A 20,000-nucleotide genomic window follows, 5' to 3' on the forward strand; every position below is an offset into this window, starting at 1 on the left:
GATAAATCCTGGACCATCTGTTCCAGTCGAGGGACATCGCGTCCACTGCTTCCGCTAAGGGGCCCTCGTACGGGGACACGTACAGGGGCAACTTCTTGTTGTCTTTCGTCGCAAAGTGATCTATCTGCAGTTCTGGGACTTGATTCAGAATGAAGGAGAATGATCCTGCGTCTAAGGACCATTCCGACTCTATCGGTGTGAACCTGGATAGAGCGTCCGCTGTCACATTGCGGACTCCTTGAAGGTGAACTGCCGACAGGTACCACTTCTTCTTTTCCGCCAATCGGAAAATGGCTAACATCACCTGGTTGAGAGGTGGTGACCTCGACCCTTGTCGATTCAAGCATCTCACAACCACCTCGCTGTCCATCACCAATCTTATGTGGATCGAGTGACGCGGGGAGACTTTCTTTAAGGTAAGGAGCACTGCCATAGCTTCTAGAAAGTTTATATGAAAGGTCCTGAATAGCTTGGACCAAGTCCCCTGGACTTTTTTCCGATGAGAGTGACCTCCCCATCCCTCCTTTGAGGCGTCTGAGTGAATCGTCATCGACAGGGGAGGTGGCTGAAGAAGAACCGACTTCTTTAGATGTCTGGCTTGGGACCAAGGCCTGAGAAGAGTACGTAGCCGAGGCGGCACTGGTCTTCTCAGATCTCTTCGCGCGTTTGATGCATACCTTCTCCAAACTCCGGTTGCATCCTTTAGCTGTGCTCTTAGCACTGGGTCTGTCACTGAAGCAAACTGGAGAGAGCCTAGTACCCTCTCCTGTTCGCGTCTTGATATCCTTTCGGAATCTAGAAGTCTCTTGACAGAGCCCGCTATCTCCTTCCTTTTCTTCGTCGGGATGGAGAAACTGTGTGACAAAAGGTCCCAGTGGATTCCCAGCCACTGGAACTTTTCGGATGGAGAAAGTCGAGACTTTTTTTCTGTTGATCTTGAAGCCTAGGTACTCAGGAACTGGATCACCTGACTGGAAGCTTGCAAGCATTCGGTCTCGGATGCTGCCCACACCAGCCAGTCGTCCAGGTAGGCTACTACCTGAATTCCCTTTAGGCGTAATTGTTTAAGAGCTGCGCTCGCAAGCTTCGTGAAAATCCTTGGGGCTATGTTTAGCCCGAATGGCATGGCTCTGAAGGCGTATAGTCTCTGTTGTAGCCTGAACCCTAGGTAGGGGGAGAGTCGACGGCTGATTGGAATGTGCCAATAGGCGTCTGACAAGTCTATAGAGACTGAGTATGCCCTCTTGGGCAGTAAGGTCCTTATGTGTTGCAGTGTTAGCATCTTGAATTTGCAATTCACTATGAACTTGTTGAGTGGCGACAAGTCCAGAATGACTCTGAGCTTTTCCGAGTCTTTCTTGGGAACACAAAACAGCCTCCCTTGGAATTTGATGGACTTCACCTTTCGGATCACCTTTTTCTCCAACAGTTCTTGAACGTACTCCTCCAGAACAGGGGTGGAGTGTTGGAAAAACCGAAGGCAGGGGTGTGGAGTGCTGTACCAGCTCCAGCACAGTCCATTCTTGAGTAGGCTTTGGGCCCAGGGATCGAAAGTCCAGCGATCCCAAAATTTCATCAGTCTCCCTCCTACCGGTATCATCCCACTTGGACTGCCGTCCTGAGGTCTTGCCTCCCTGACCACGACTACCTCTGAATCCCCTTCCCCTTGAGGGGCGCCTAGACGAGCCTCTGGCTGCTCCTCTAGGTTTTGCACGAAAGGAAGAAGACTGTCCTTCGAACGTTGGGGTGAATGCGGTTGACTGACCTGGCACAGCCTGGGGTACCCAGGGAAAAGTGGTCGGGGTTTGTGCCACCATCTGGGGCACTGGAGGCAATGGCAATTGCAGTTGCTGTTGCTGTCTAAAAGGCTTGGCTGGCCGAGACGGTAGCCTAGTCCTCATATTCTTCCTCTTTGGTTGAGGACCCTCATCCGGGGAAGACTTTCTTTTGATAGCCAGGCCCCACTTCTGGAGAAGGTTTCTATTCTCCACAGCAGCCTTATCAACAACTTCTTTGACCACATCGGTGGGAAAAGGTCTTTTCCCCAAATGTTGGAGGAGATTAACTTCCTTGGCTCGTGTCTCACCGTAGCCCCGGTGAACACGAACTCCCTGCAAGCTCTCCTTGCCTTGACGAAGCTATAAAGGTCCTTCGTCACTGTGGCTAGGTGAGACTTAGCCACCACCATGAACATTTCATGGACCTTGGGGTCACTTGCCATCGTCTCAAGAGTAGTCTGATGAGACATTGAGGCAGCCAGTCTTTCTTTTGTCTCGAACTCTCTTCGTAAAAGAGAGTCGGAGAGCTTGGGGAGGTCCTCGCCGAATTGCCGTCCGGAAATATCAGCCTCCAACTTTCCCACTGAGAACGTCAGATGGACATCCTTCCAGTCTTTGTGGTCCATAGGCAGGGCCAGCAACAAGGGTTTACACTCCTCCAGGGAGGGGCAAGGCTTGCCGGCCTGGACTGCCTTTAGGACAGCCGCAAACCCTTTCTGTAAAAAGGGGAAGGCTCTAGCAGGAGAGGACACAAAAGAAGGGAGCTTCTTGCTCAATGCAGCTACCTTCGAGTTAGAGAAGCCCCTCTCTTTCATCGAGGATGAAAGTAGGGCTTGAGCCTTAGCGTGGTCCATGATTATGACCTCCTTCGGCTCTGTCTCCTCCCTTGAAGCTGGTTCTTTTCTCAGCCGGACATAGCAGTCCGGATATGATGCCTTGCTGGGCCAGAATTCCACCTCCTCTAGGGGAACTGAACCCAGCTTATCCGAGATGACGATCTTTCCAGTCGTCATCGGCATGTGCTCAGCATACCTCCATGGGTTAGCATCTGAGCATGAGGGAAGGTCTTTCACAATGAGCCTTTTCCGGGGCCCATGTGATTCTGCCAGGAACTGCATACGCAGTTCCATAGCAGCCGCCTTCTCCTGATTCTCCTTCTGCATTTGTTGGATCATTCCAACAATCGAAGAGAGGGCCTGTCCCAGTTCTACTGGGAGACCGCCCGATGTTGAGGGGATAGGCTCCGGAATCTGAACCGGAGTAGCCGACACCTCGTCGACCTCATCCTCTACGACATCCGGGGTTTGAACTTCATCCTGACCTTCTGCCAGGAGGTCTTGTTCCAAACGTTCGTCCAGGTCAGACATCCTGTCATCTAACTGGATGTCTTGCATCGCGACTGCGACTTCCACGTCCACCTGGACTTGATCTTGAGGGATCTCTTCTTGAGGCTGGGGAATCACTGCATCAGCTGATGCCTGGGCAAAAAGATACGCCCTCATCTTCTCACTTGGAAGATAAGGGCCAGAGGTGTTCTTTTTGAAGCCCCTTACCCAGGTACGAAGCTTCTCCCTTGCTATATCCCTTGATTCCGACGTTCTAGGGGAATCAAAAGCCTCAGTAATCAGGTTAGTGCATACAGTACATACCTGAGGGTCCCAATACTGGAGATCATCTTTTCAGACAGCGCATGCTGCGTGTCTCCTACAACACTCATGTCCGCAGAGGTTCTTGCTGCGGACGTTGCAGAAAAAATTTCCGCACTTCGGAGGGTCCTCCTATAAAGAGAAGAAATTTCCATGAGTATCAAGTGAACTATGTATCACTGGATATGCATAGTATAGCATAACAATTCATAAAGGAAAGACACACACTTGTGTTTCCCTCACAACCCATTGTTGTAGCCTTCCAGATAATAAAATCAAAATGGGTTATCTCTTCTAGAGTAACCAATGCAAGGTTTCCAGAGGAAACAGGTGGAGCTCACACCTAAGCAATGATTTTAAAATCCTGGATAATAGACAAGAAAGAACTCAGCTTCCTATCTGTAGGGCAACAGCAAAGGGATGTGCAAGAAAACACAATAGTGTTAGAAGACACAGTGCTGTACCAAAACCATTACTATAGTTTTTTCTTACTGTATATGTTATACTGAAGAATACTAGTACAGTATAGGGGGATGTGTGCCGGCCTGCCTTTGCCGGCCGGCACACACCACAACTAGCTTTAAAGTATACTATTTAACAGCTATAAGGCGGCAGCACTCTGGTTCAAATGCATGTGCCGGTCGGCAGCAACTGCCGGCCCGTAACAGCCAATGTTGGCCGGCAATGGCTGGCGGCCAGCAACTACACAAGGTAGTACCCAGCTGCCGCCACACTCTTGGTGACCGGCAGACAAGGGCTGACATAAGCCGGCCGGCAAAGGTACAAGACCGATGCCAGCCGGCAGCAAAAGAACCAGAAGACTACACCTGCCCGGCTGCCGGCCTCATAGGTCGGCAGCCGGCCTCATAGGCAGGTACAGCATTAGAAGAAAAATAGAATGGATGCCGGGATAAGAGTGTACACAACCTCCAAGCCCGGCAACCGAAAGAGTGCATATAAGGAAGGGGAGAAACTAATTCAGGCTTCCTGACCAATGCCGTCTGGCTCTACAGGCAGGCATGGATGAGGGACCAAGAGAGGTCCGGGCAGCACTCGAAAACATAAGACCCTTGCTGGCCAGCAGCTCTGCCGGCCGGCAAGGGGCTGAGTCAATTCCACATCCTAACCTATACTAGGTCCAGATGTAGAACGACGTACAGTACAGTAATGGCTCGGCCATTACGGAAAAAGAGGGGGAAGGGACAAGAGGGTCCTGCCAACCTTGCTTTAGTGACAGATCACCCGCAGCCAAGAAACTTATCTTAGCCTAAGGGAGATCTAAGGGGGAAGGCCAGCAATACTTGCCAGCTCCCAGAGCACCATAGCAAGGAAGGCGTTGCTACTCCCAGGGAAAGAACTTATCCTCCCCCGAGAACAGCAACAAGGACTAGTCTGGTAGATCACAAAAGAAGGAATCATATCCACAGAAACCTTCGGTAGTGACCTAAGGGAGCTAAGCTCCCTTTGTCTGTGTTAGGTCAGCGAGGGGGACTCAGCCCCAAGCCCGACAACACAGACTCAGACTAAAAAACTCTGTTGTTCTGTCCCTCTTGAACCATACTACAGGAACAGGAAGGTACAGTAACACCCCAGTGTTGTTTTATCGAAAATAAATTCGGAAAAAACCACTTAGGGATAAGCCCAAGGCTTAAACAGAGGGAAAGGGATTGCATACCTTCTCCGAAGAAAAGAAAGCAACCGGGGAGTATGATAAAGTATACTAAGGCTCCATAAGCAACTAGCCTAGGCACCAAGAGAATCGATTACCTAAATCACCGAAACTCACTCGTATACTATCTTGGAAATATTCCACACAGTCTAAAATGTATAAAATATAGCCTAAAGCTTCAATAAAATTTTAATTACACTCGGAAAAACCATAATAATGCATGAAGTACTAGGACCAAACGACTAGGCTACATGGCCTAGCGTAGGCCAGAATGGCGAATACTTCGCCAAATAATACTAAGCACGAAAGGAAATCCTATGTAATGCTAAATAGCTAAAATTTATTAAAGCAAAACAACCAGGAATGTCGCTCTGACTAACTAATTTATACCGAGCGAGCGACAGCGTCCAGGACGCCTCTGGTAGGCAACGGCTCTTGTATCAAAGATTAATCCTATTAATCACTCAAAATTTTACCAAGAGCCTACATTTATACATAAAAGACACTATATTCAACTTATCAGAGGCCGACGAAGACGGAGAAGCCATGAAAAGTAGAATAAATCCAAGATTTGCGAGAAAAACAGGAAAAAACACCGAGTTGTTAAGCTACGCAAAAAGGAATACAGATGGCGCCAGGATTGGCGCCAGGCACGCATACGAATCGGAGGATAGGGAAGCCTTGGGAGCGGCTCCCTTTTTCTTTCCCGAATTCGTATCTCGCCAATCACCTCCTACGAGACGAAATCTCTGTCCAGGATGTAGATTGCCATGTGGCGTGTCTAGAATACGTCCTCTGATATGTCGCGATATCCCTTTCACAAGGGATACTCGCTTCATGAGTTACAATTCTGGTACCTTAAGGTAAATTCTCTGGGAATATCGCCATAGTTGTAATATACCCTAGGAAGCTACCCTATAGGAACTTCCATCAGGACGACATGGTTTGAACCCAAAATATATATATATATATATATATATATATATATATATATATATATATATATATATATATATATATATATATATATATATATATATATATATATATATATATATATATATATAATATATATATATATATATATATAATATATATATATATATATATATATATATATATATATATATATATATATATATATATATATATATATATATATATATATATATATATATATATATATATATATATATATATATATATATATATATATATATATATATATATATATATATATATATATATATATATATATATATATATATATATGTTACAGTCAAACTGTGAAATCAGTTATTTTGTGAAATGACTAAAACTGCTAGTCATTTCAAGTAATACCTCTAGGGGTCAGTCAATTTATTAATTGACTGAAATTTCCAACTTTTTCGTGAAGCGACTTAATTTGGTGACCAGACATTTCACGAAATGACTAAAGTTATTTGTTATTCAGCTTCATATGTTAGAAAAGGGAAAGTAACTTTTCGTACTCTTATAATTTTATTCACAAGAAAATTCACACATATAAATATCACTAGTTAAAAAGTAAATGACTAGCAATAGTAATATCAATATTTACAATAATTGCAGGAATAAATCACCTGGTATAATAATTTTATTCATAGAAAATCACAAATATAAAAGCAATAGTTAAAAATTAAATCAATAGTACGATAGAACAATCGAACAATATTAAAAACACATGCCATATCAATTACAGATTTATTTATTTTCACACTTGAGGCTATTGTGGCATCTACTATTGCATAGCTGTTTAGATTTGAAACATTTGCCTCTGTTTGCTTGACATTTTTTTGGACCAGTGCATGAACACTTAACAAAACCTTGTCCTCCACTGATAGAGGATTTGATAACAGTTTCTCGGAGAGAAATTTCAATGTCATTGTTAATGTCACTTTCTTTCAGCAATCTCTCAGGACAAATGTCAAACTGATTCCTGGAATAGCTTCCTTTTAAAATACCAATTTTGGTGGCCACTCTGTATTGGTCGTTCATGCTCCTACTCACAATAACACCTAGGATGTTCCTTGGATCTCCCCGACCTCGATCAACCAATGGAATTGGAAGAGTAATGTTGTCTCCTATCTCACCTGCTACTAATTATGTTCGGCTCCTCTTAACCATATGTTCTGCTTGTTGTCTTTGTGATTGACTTGCTGCTAATCGTTGGGAGCTGATGCTGTTATGAAGTTGATCATGGTTAGTTTGCTGCTGGGATATTGGCTCTGGCTCTTGTTCAGACTCACCCATTTCAGCTTTGGGTGGTTCTCGCTCGGGTTCATTGACATCAGCTTCTGCCTCTGATTCAGGCTCGTTGGCATCTGTTTCTTGCTGCTGATGCATTGTTATAGGGTCTTGCTCAGACTGCAGGCAACTGATGATTTATTGTGGAAGTGATGTTGACGTCAGTCCGACTTGAGCATTCACACTGAACATTGCAGCATATGGACTTCTTTTGATCCCTGCATGGTAAGCCGAATTCTTGGAAAACTGAACAAATTTGATGCCTGTACCCCAGTCAGTTGAGTTGTTGTCAGCCATCCACGCTACAAGTATGTCTTTTATGTCACCATTTGCTCGCTCAACAGAGCCTTGGCTCTGTGGGTGTCTAGACTTGCCGTGAACGATCTACAATTCAGGCCACAAAGAACGTAGTTCAGTAATAATCTGAGCCATAAACTCAGAACCATTGTCTGATTGAAGGATTACAGGAGCACCCAGAAGTAAAAAGATATCAGCAAGTTGGAATGCTACTTCAGCTGCACGCTTTGATGTGAGCGGACATAGAACGCAGAACTTTGTCAGATGGTCTAGGTACACCATAATCCACTTGAAGGTTCTACATGACATAAACTGCATGTCTATGAGATCAAACTGGCCACGTGATGAAAATTCAGTACTCAGAATAGGTTTAACTACGACACCCTTTGTCATTGGTCGCTTTCTCTTTTTCTGGCATTCCAGGCATAACGACTTGAATAGTTCAATTGTATCTCGCGGAATGTTAGCATATTTCAGTTAGAGTTCTTTTGTCATTCTGTCTCGACCGCCATGACCAATTGCAGTATGTGCTTTTTTAACTATGTCAAATGTGTCCTCAATGGAGACATAGTACACCGGTGTTTCGTCTAAAGTTTGTCGTTTCTTAATAATTTTCTCAAGATCCCCACACTGTAACACTTCATATTTATTCAGAAGGTAATATTCGTGATGACTTTTCGTGTTCTTTCTTTCGCTAGCTCTACGAATGTCTTCAATCATTTGAAAATAATCGTCTTTCGAAATGAGATACTTGGAACACTTCTCATACATAGATAATAACTCTTCACGAGATTTTAACTCCATGTTCTCAGACATCTTGTCAAGGTACTAGAATAAACTGATATCTTTCTACTTCTGGGTTCTCCTGTAATCCTTCAATCAGAATATGGTTCTGAGTTTACAACTCAGATTATTACTGAACTACGTTCTTTGTGGCCTGAATTGTCAATCGTTTGTAGCGTGGATGACTGACAACAACTCAACGGACTGGGCTACAGGCATCGAATTTGCTCATTTTTCCAAGAATAGGAGTTTAGGGCCCGGGAATTTACGTAATTTGCGAGTTCTAAAATGAATATATATATATATATATATATATATATATATATATATATATATATATATATATATATATATATATATATATATATATATATATATATATATATATATATATATATATATATATATATATATATATATATATATATATATATATATATATATATATATATATATATATATATATATATATATATATATACATATATATATATATATATATATATATATATATATATATATATATATATATATATATATATATATATATATATACGTGTACCGACTTTTTGTCCGATGTCACTTCGTCCAACGACACTTCGTCCACGTCTTTTTGTCCAATGTCTTTCCGTCCGATGGACTTTTGGTCCAACGACATTTGGTCCAATTTTGAACTGTTTCAAGCAATAAAAGAAAAGATAAAATCCTAGCCAATTCTTGACTTCCTAAATAAAAAATTAAATCTTATAAGGACTTTCTCCCTTGTTGTTTATAATAATATAATAATCAACTGCCAAACTCTAAAGTATAGGAGGGAAACTGGTGCATAAGACGCATACTCCAAAAATCTCCTTTTCCTCTTTGACACATATCTAATTACTAATCTTTTGAGACGTTTGGTGAGTTTTTGATATTGTGAACAAGAATTTGACGGATCTCCTCGAAGTATTTGAGTTATATTACATTGAATAAATCCTTCTTCTCCCTTAAAGGTTTCGATAGATTTCCAAATGTTCAAATGTGCTCAACCGCTGAAGGTTTTACTTTTCTTTTCTTCTTCGTTGATTGTATGAACTTTGCCATTTCGGGATGGGCAGATTCAGACACTAAGGTACTAAGCTTGCAGCACACTATATATATATAGTACCATACTAAAGAGAGATAAGGAGAGAGAGAGAATGTTAAGCATGACTAATGGAGTAATTAGAAAATGAGTATATTACTTTATCACAAAAGCCAATAAGGTATAAACTTTTAACAGAGAAGTGAAGCAAACGGCAATAACAATCTCTTCAAACATTTGCTTTTTTTTAGAAATTGGACCAAATGTCGTTGGACCAAAAGTCCATCGGACGAAAAGACATTGGACCAATAGACATGGACGAAGTGTCATCGGACGAAGTGACGTCGGACAAAAAGACCACCCACCATATATATATATATATATATATATATATATATATATATATATATATATATATATATATATATATATATATATATATATATATATATATATATATATATATATATATATATATATATATATATATATATATATATATATATATATATATATATATATATATATATATATATATATATATATATATATATATATATATATATATATATATATATATATATATATATATATATATATATATATATATATATATATATATATATAAAATATATATATATATACTGCGTATATACTTTATATATATCTCTATTATATTGATGTATAAGGATATTTTGTATATTATCATAAGCATTTTATTTTTGTTTATTGTTATAATTACTGTTTATATACAGTCTTATTCTACAGTTTATTTCTGCGTATATATTCATATTAAATTGATGTATAAAGATTTTTGTATATCATCATAATCATTTTATTTTGTTTGTTATAATTACTGTTTATACACGGTCTTATTCTATCGTTTTTCATGTTAAAGTAGTTGAACTGTTATTTACTGAAAATAATAAGCGTAAAACCTGTGTGCTTGTTCTATTGTTACTGGCTAACGCTAGTTTCTTTATTTTAATTTGTAATATATATATCAAGTCCTCCACAACAGATGTCGCCCTGCTATTCATGGATACATATTGATTGTTATAGATTTGGTGCTTTTGCGGAGTCCTTGGCAACGAGCCGAGGCGACTTCTTAACCTTGGTTTTGGGGGGAAGGGACAACCGGTGGTGCTTCTAACGCACGTGTTTTAAAGGGATTTCTCTCTCTCCCAGTTTAAGACTGGAAGTGCAAGAGGATTATTATTATTAAACTGTGAACTATTATATTACTTTTGCTCAATAGAGCGTTTTTGGGCAGTGTATGCTGTGGTTTGTGACTTTATATTGAAGTGTTAATAAAGGCTATACGAGAGTAGCGAAATTAAGCAGAATAGTCTTATTGTATTTTCACACTGCCAATTACTGAACCTGAGTTGTGACAAGTTGCGACCGTGATAGGATTGGCAAAAGTGGAAAGATATAAAGGCTGGAAGTTGAAGTCATGGAAACCTACCAAGAATATCTTGCATTGGCAAAGGACTACGGACTGGACGACAAGAAGGCCATTGAGTTTGCCGAGCACAGGGTTCAAGCATAAGAAAAGAATCTTGAGAGAGAAGAGAGACTGAAAAGGTATGACGCTGAGCGTGGGAGGGCTTTGGCCGAACTAGAAGAGAAGGAGCTAGAGCGACAGCATACACTAAAAGAGAAGGAGCTGGGGCGACAGCATGCACTAGAAGAGAAGGAGCGGGAGCGACAGCATGCCCTAGAAGAGAAGGAGCGGGAGTGACGACATGAACTAGAAATAAAGAAACTTGAGCTAGAGGCAACACGACACCATGAAGAGGCACCGACAGTGATCAGTAACCACTCTCCTAAAGCAAAGATCCCAAACCTCCCGGAGTTTGTGGATGGTAAGGATGAACTTGACAGCTACTTGTTAATGTTTGAGAGGTATGCTAACACACACAAGTGGGACAGGTCAACGATGGCCTTGTCTCTTAGTGCTCTTTTGACAGGGAATGCCCTTCTAGTTTATGGTCAGCTTTCTGACAATATTGCAAAGGACTATGAAATTTTGAAGAAAGCGCTCTTCAGAAGATACGACCTTACTGAGGAAGGATTCCGTAAAAAGTTCCGGAACACGCCCCCAGAAGACGGAGAGAGCCCTACACAGTTCATTGTCAAGCTCAAGAACTTTCTCAAGAAGTGGATGGAACAAGTTGGCGCTTATGAGACTTTTGCAGAGCTCCAACAGCTGATGATCAATGAGCAGTTCATCATTGCTGTCTCAAATGCACTGGAAGTTCATTTGAAGGAAAAGGCCCCTGCTAATCTGGATGACCTGGCAAAGGCAGCAGAGCAGTACCTCACAGATCATGGAACTGAGCTCTCTAAGGAGGCCAAGGTAGCTAAAAAGGCTGTGTATCAACCACCTAAGCAGACAGGACCAAGTGCTGTTGAGAATCCTTGACATGTGCCCAATGAGCAAATCATCAAGGGGACTTCAGCTAGAGAGGAGAGATAAGGTGCTACAGATGCAACCAGCTCGGCCACATAGCATCGAAGTGTCACCTCTTGGATCAGTCGAGGGATCCTAGAAATGACAAAAAGTGTATGTTTTGTGACAAATTTGGTCATGATCTCCCGGAATGCAGGAAATTAAAGACCATAAAAACCGCTTATTTTGATGTTGAGAAAAGTGTTGAAGAGGCACAGACACCAGTGGCACAAGTCTCGTCCTTCTGTTCAATCAGTGGCCCTCCTCCAGAAATGGATGTAGCTAAGGTAGATGCTTGTATCAAGGAAGGAAAGCTTTTCCTTGAGAATGATTTTGCAGTCCCTTGTATGAATGCTTGTGTTCCAAGCAATGAAGACTCAATGACAGTGACAAAGGGTAGAGTAGGATCCCACATTGTTCAGGTGTTGCGTGACTTTGAATGTAGTAGTGTGGTAATCAAACAAATGTTTGTTGATCATGATCTTTACACTGGAACCTTAGTGCTGGTCAGGCTTGCTGACAATTCCTTCCGGAGAGCTCCAATGGCTAAAATCCACATCAACACTCCATACCTGATTGGAGAAGTGGATGCAGTTTGTCTTCCTGACGCCCCCTATGATATGCTAATTGGAAACGTCCCATGTGCATGACCAGCTGAAGACCCTAACCCAGCGTAGCAGGACACTTGTGACCAGGAGACCTGTCCAGTAGCAACAAGGGCACAAGCAACGCGAGAGGGTAAGAGACCCTCTTTACTGGTAGTGCCAGGTAGTAACCTGTACAAAGAAGTCGATAGGGATAAAGTTTGTCGACTACAAAATAAAGATGACACACTGAAGAAGTTTTGGACTTCTAAAGAAAGGAAAAAAAGGAATGCAAGTAAACCAGTTTGAAACCAGGAAACAGTTATTGTACAGGACATTTGTTCATCCAGGCATCAACCATGGGAATCCAGTCTCCCAAGTTATGGTTCCTAAACCACTGAGACCACAAGTCCTGACATTAGCACATGAATCTACCTTAGGGGGCCACCTGTGTGCTAAGAAGACAAAGGAAAAGATCCTCAGAGAGTTCTACTGGCCTGGAATGGGTGTGGACATAACTAGGTTCTGCAGATCTTGTGAAATCTGCAAGAAGACAATCAGCAAAGGTAAGGTGACAAAAGTACCTCTTTAGAAGTTGCCAATCATTGATACTCCATTCAAGAGGGTGTCTGTGGATATAATTGGTAAGATACATCCACCATCTGAGAAAGGACACCAGTTTATCCTCTCTATGATGGACCATGCCAGTAGGTATCCTGATGCAGTGCCCTTGAAGAACATTGACTCTGAATCAGTTGCAGAAGCTCTGGTAGATATGTTTAGCAGGATAAAGGGTGCCTGAAGAAATATTAAGTGATCTTGGAACACAGTTTACCTCTGACTGCATGAAGGAAGTAGCTAGACTTCTCAGCATGTGACAACTTACAACTACTCCATAAAATCCAATGTCTAATGGATTGGTGGAAAAGTTCAATGGAACTCTAAAGAAAATGCTGGAAAAGTTATGTCAAGAGAAGCCTAATCAGTAACACCGGTATATCAATGCTGTGTTGTTTGCTTACAGAGAAGTCCCTCAAGAGTCGACAGGGTTCTCCCCCTTTGAGATACTATATGGAAGATCTGTAAGAGGGCCAATGCAGATTTTGAGGGAACTATAGACAAAAGACATTGAAGAGCCAGAAGTCAATAGTAGCTATCAATATGTCTTTGAGCTCAGGGAAAAAATGGAAGAGATCATGAAACTAGCAAATGAAGCACTGAAGTTGGCACAATGGCGATACAAACATTACTATGATAGGAGATCCAGGCCTCGGAGTCTTCAGGTAGGCAATGAAGTACTGATTCTACTCCCTACAGACAGCAATAGGCTACTCATGCAGTGGAAGGGTCCATTTAATGTAGAGAATGTTGTGGGCAAGAATGATTATGGTATAAACATTCATGGACAAGTTAAAACTTTTCATATCAACATGTTGAAGAAGTATCTTCAAAGAGCAAAAGATGTCATCTTAGATAAAACGTGTGATAGCAACTCAAGTATAGACATCCATGAGGATGAAGAGTTGCTGGAGATAGCACCAACCTCTGGATCAGAATCAATGAAGGATATTATGTTTGGCTTAAACCTTGATCTGCATCAGGAACGTCAAATCAAAGAATTTGTGCGGAAGTATGAAGATATCTTTACTGACATCCCTGGAACATCAAACAAAGGTGAGCATAAAATAGTACTTACATCGCATGAACCAGTGAGGAGTAAGCCATACCCGATACCATATGGTGTCAGAGCATCCCTTAGGAAAGAAATAAAAGGTATGCTAGACATGGGGATCATCCAGGAGTCGTCATCACCTTATGCTTCGCCAGTGGTGATGGTAAAGAAATCTGATGGGTCAAATAGGGTATGTATAGACTTTAGAAAACTTAATCGTATTACTATATTTGATCCAGAACCAATGGTTACAGCATATGATATTTTTACCAGGTTATCGGAAAGCAATTTCTTTACAAAGATTGATTTTACCAAGGGCTAATGGCAGATCAAGGTCCGATCAGAAGATGTCCCAAAGACAGCTTTTGTTACTACTGATGCCCAATATGAATTTCTTAAGATGCCTTTTGGGATGGTTAATGCAGGAGCCACATATGTGAAGTGTATGCAAACACTTCTTAAAGGTCTCGATAATGTGGAAAGCTATAGAGATGACTTACTAGTACACACAAAGTCATGGCCTGAACATTTAGAAACCTTGCAAGAGCTATTTCAGCATATTCAAAATGCAAATCTCACTGTTAAGCCAAGCAAGTGTATTTTAGCTTCAGAAACGGTGCAATTCCTTGGGCATGATATCCAGGGAGGCACTTTGAGTCTTCAGGAAACCAATATTGGTAAAATTCAATCAGCCCCACAACCAAAGACTAAAAAGGAGGTATGATCGTTTTTAGGACTTACAGGATTTTATCGTGCTTAAGTCCCAAACTATGCAACCATAACTGTTCCACTATCTGACCTGACAAAGAAGGGGAAAAGCAATGTCGTACAGTGGTAGGAGCCTCAAGAGAAAGCATACAATAGTCTGAGGTCTATACTGGTTAATAAACCGGTCCTGCGCCTTCCAGACCTAAACAGAAGATTCATCTTGAGAACAGATGCTACGGACGTGGGACTAGGGGCAGTGTTACTTCAGGAATATGAGGATGGTTTGTTCCCCGTGAGTTTCTCCAGCCGTAAACTGTTGGACAGGGAGCAAAGATACAGCACTATGGAGAAAGAGTGTTTGGTTATTGTGTGGGCTCTACAGAAATTCAAAATGTATTTGTAGAGTGTTAACTTCACGTTACAAACTGATCATCAACCTTTGGCATTTTTTAACAGTTCGAAGTTTACAAATGACAGAATAAAGAGATGGGCATTGTTCTTGCAAAATTATCGATTCAGATTAGAAGCAATAGAAGGTAGTTCAATCTTTGGAGCTGATTTTCTAAGCAGAGTAGTGGGATGATTCTTGTCAAAATGCGGGTTGACTTTTTGACGGGATGTGTATACAGATAATGGTGGCTAAAACTTGATAAATTGAATTGCAATGTTGGCAGTATAAATTTGAAAATTTATACTTAAAAGGGGGGGACTGTGTCACAAATCAATATATCTGCGTATATATTTATATATCAGCCCTGTATTATATTGATGTATAAGGATTTTTGTATATCATCATAAGCATTTTATTTTTGTTTATTGTTATAATTACTGTTTATATGCGGTCTTATTCTACAGTTTATTTCTGTGTATATATTTATATTTTATTGATGTATAATGATATTTGTATATCCTCATAAGCATTTTATTTCATTTGCTATAATTACTGTTTATGCACGGTCTTATTCTATCGTTTTTCATGTTAATGTAGTTGAACTGTTATTTACTGAAAATGATGCGTGTAAAACTTGTGTGCTTGTTTAATTGTTACTAGCTAACGCTAGTTTCTTTATTTTAATTTATAATATGTATATTAAGTCCTTCACAACAGATGTCGCCCCGCAATTCATGGATACATATTTTTTGTTACAGAATTAGTGCTTTTGCGGAGTCCTTGGCAACGAGCCGAGGCGACATCTAAACCTTTGTTTTGGGGGGAAGGGACAGCTGGTGATGCTTCTAACGCATGTGTTATAAAGGGATTTCTCTCTTTCCCAGTTTAAGACTAGAAGTGCGAGAGGATTATTATTAAGCAGAAAAATCAATTATTGAACCTGAGTTGTGATATATATATATATATATATATATATATATATATATATATATATATATATATATATATATATATATATATATATATATATATATATATATATATATATATATATATATATATATATATATATATATATATATATATATATATATATATATATGTCACAACTCAGGTTCAGTAATTGGCAGTATGAAAATACATAAAAACTTTTCTGCTTAATTTTGCTATTCTCGTATAGCCTTTAATCACACTTCAATATAAAGTCACAAACCACAGCATACACTGCCCAAAAACGCTCTATTGAGCAAAATTAATATAATAGTTCACAGTATAATAATAATAATCCTCTCGCACTTCCAGTCTTTAACTGGGAGAGAGAGAAATCCCTTTATAACACGTGCGTTAGAAGCACCACCGGTTGTCCCTTCCCCCCAAAACATATGTTTAGATGTCGCCTCGGCTCGTTGCCAAGGACTCCTTCGACTTCTGCCACCCTGGACCCTCTTCCATCGGCCACTCAAGAGGTCTTCAAGATGCTTGAAGACCTCATGGAAAAGAAGCTACGAGAGACTCAGGAACAATTCCTGACGACTCTCGTCAGCCTCAAGCAACCGAAAAGGATTTCGGTTAAGGACCTCCCCACCTGCTCGGAAGCTAACCCATGGAGATACGGCGAGCATATGCCAATTACAACTGGCAAGATCTACATTAGTGAAAGGGTTGGCTTTATCTTGCTGGATGAAGTGGAGTTCTTCCCAAATTTCGAAGCTTATCCGGACTGTTACGTCCGACTCAGGTCCGAACCAGCCTCAAAGGAGGAGACTGAACCGAAGGAAGTTATCGTGTTCGATCTCACGAAGGCCCAAGCTATGTTAGCCCAGGCGGTGAAGAGTAGGGGTTTATACAACTCCAAGATGCCGGCGCTTAGCAAGAAGCATCCAACCTTTGTTGCGCCAAATGCTGCGACCTTCCCCTTCATCGAAAAGGCATTCACAGCGCTGTTAAAGGCAGTAGAGGAAAGGAAACCTTGCCCTGCACTAGAGGAGTGCAGACCCTTCTCCATTACTGTTCCCCCCGATGATAGGCACTGGAAAGACATCCAGTCAACCTTCACGGTAGGGAAACTAGAGCCTGACGTAGCTGGTCGTCAATTTAATGAGGACCTCCCAAAACTAAACGATCACCTCCTTCGTAGGGAACAGGATACGAAGGAGAGACTTGCCACGTCGCTGTCCCATCAGGTAGAGCTTGAACATATGGCCGGGGATACTAGAGTCCCGGACTTTTATATGGTCCTAGCCAAATCGCACTTGGCGACCGTTACAAAGGACCTATATAGCTTCACTAGGGCTCGCAGAGCCTGTCGTGAATTCGTGTTTACCAACGCAATGGTGAGACATGAACCCCGGAGGCTGATTTTCTCCAATATCTGGGGCAAGTATCTCTTTCCCTCTTATTTGGTGAAAGAGATTGTAGACAAAGCCGCCACGGAGAATAGGAACCTTCTCCACAAGTGGGGCATGACACAAAAGAGGAAATCCTCTCAGGATGATGGCCCTCAGCCTAAGAGGAAAACTTCAAAGCCGAAACCCCAGCAACATCAACAGAGACGGCTGTTTCCGGGTCCTGCTACTCCCCAAGTGGCTATGCAGCCACAACAGACCTTTCAGTTGGTCCCCAACCGGTGGTGTCGCAGTCGCCGGTCTTCACCCTTGCGTATGAGCAACACTCTACTACCTTTCGTCCCAGAGGTAGGGGCTCAAGCAGAGGCTCCGGCAGAGATTCTTCTCACCGTCCCTCCAGAGGCAGAGGAGGAAGGGGAGCTAGTGGCCGAGGTGGTAAACCCTCGGGACACCAGAAGCAATGATGTGCTTCCGGTGGGAGGAAGACTCCGCCATTTCCAGGATCGTTGGACTTTCGATCCCTGGGCTCACAGCATCGTCAAGAAGGGACTAGGCTGGAGCTGGACTCAACCACCCCCAGCTTTCTAGCAATTCTTCCAACAGTCAACCCCCCTCCTGGAAGAATATGTCCTAGAACTCTTGAACAAGAAGGTGATCAGGAGGTTAAGGTCAACCAGTTTCCAAGGGAGACTATTTTGCGTTCCCAAGAAAGACTCCGACAAACTCAGAGTCATTCTAGACTTATCCCCTCTCAACAAGTTCATTACGAACAACAAATTCAAGATGATGACTCTGCAACAAATAAGGACCCTTCTGCCTCAAAGGACCTACACGGTCTCCATAGACCTGACGGATGCCTACTGGCACATTCCAATGAATCATTACGCTTCCTCCTACCTAGGATTTCGACTCCAAAGGAAAAGTTATGTCTTCAGGGACATGCCCTTCGGGCTCAACGTAGCTCCACGAATCTTCACCAAGCTGGCAGGAGCAATCGTCCAACAGCTCCATCTTCAGGGCGTTCAAGTGATAGCCTACCTAGACGACTGGTTAGTCTGGGTGGCATCGCCCGAAGATTGTGTAAGAGCCTGCAACAAAGTCACCCAGTTTCTAGAGCATCTGGGATTCAAGATAAACACCGAGAAATCTCGCCTCTCACCAGCTCAGAAGTTCCAATGGTTGGGAATCCATTGGGATCTCCAGTCACACCGCCTTTCCATCCCACAGAAAAAAAGGAAGGAAATAGCAGGGTCTGTCAGAAGGCTTCTAAAATCCAAACGGATCTCAAGACGTCAGCAGGAACAAGTTCTCGGCTCTCTACAGTTTGCCTCTGTGACAAACCCAGTGCTTCGCGCACAGCTAAAGGATGCCGCGGGAGTCTGGAGACGTTTCTCATCCATCGCTCGAAGAGACCTCAAGAGACGGCTTCCAAACAGACTTCGCTTACTCTTAAAGCCGTGGTCGGAAGCAAAGGCCCTGAAAAGGTCTATTCCTCTTCAACACCTGCCTCCATCGATCAACATCCACACGGACGCTTCACTGGAGGGTTGGGGAGGTCACTCCCACCAACGACAGGTTCAAGGAACATGGTCTCCCCTATTCAAGACGTTTCACATCAACATATTGGAGGCCATGACGGTTGTTCTCACCCTGAAGAAACTCTCCCCGCCTCCCTCGATCCACATTCGTCTGACTCTGGACAACTTGGTGGTAGTCGGATGTCTCAATCGTCAGGGCTCGAGATCGCCCCAGATAAATCAGGTACTCCTTCCGATGTTTCGTTTGGCAGAAAAGAAGAAATGGCACCTGTCTGCAGTTCACCTACAAGGATTCCGTAACGTGAAGGCGGACGCTCTATCGAGGACAAGTCCAATAGAGCCAGAATGGTCTCTAGACGCAAGGTCATTCTCCTTCATCTATCACCAAGTCCCGGAACTTCAGATCAATCTCTTCGTGACGAGCGACAACAATCAACTTCCTCGATATGTGGCCCCGTAAGAGGACCCCAAGGCAGAAGCGGTGGACGCCATGTCCCTAGATTGGAACAGATGGTCCAAGATATACCTGTTTCCTCCTCCCAACCTTCTGCTGAAAGTCCTCTCCAAACTGAGAACCTTCAAAGGGACAGCGGCCCTAGTGGCTCCCAAGTGGCCCCAGAGCAATTGGTTCCTTCTGGTCCTGGAGCTACAGCCCACGCTGATTCCCCTACCGGGCCCAGTTCTCTCTAAACAAGTACAGAAGTCGACTGTCTTCGCTTCATCACTGAAAGTCAGGGACCTTCATCTCATGATTTTCTCTCCTTAGCCGCAAAGAAAATGTTTGGAATCTCGAAGAAAAGGTTAGA

General features: G+C 42.2%; 1 protein-coding gene across 1 annotated transcript; it reads right to left on the minus strand.

The window, feature by feature from the left end:
• Positions 1 to 7,496: 7,496 nt before the first annotated feature.
• Positions 7,497 to 8,048, minus strand: LOC137646347 (KRAB-A domain-containing protein 2-like). Its single transcript, XM_068379453.1, has 2 exons — positions 7,824 to 8,048; positions 7,497 to 7,742 (listed from the first exon to the last, which is right to left on the minus strand). The coding sequence occupies exons 1-2, from the start codon at positions 8,046 to 8,048 to the stop codon at positions 7,497 to 7,499; spliced, it is 471 nt and encodes a 156-aa protein (XP_068235554.1).
• Positions 8,049 to 20,000: the final 11,952 nt, after the last annotated feature.

The sequence above is a fragment of the Palaemon carinicauda genome, chromosome 9, assembly GCF_036898095.1.
Source record: "Palaemon carinicauda isolate YSFRI2023 chromosome 9, ASM3689809v2, whole genome shotgun sequence".
NCBI classification, from domain to species: domain Eukaryota; kingdom Metazoa; phylum Arthropoda; class Malacostraca; order Decapoda; family Palaemonidae; genus Palaemon; species Palaemon carinicauda.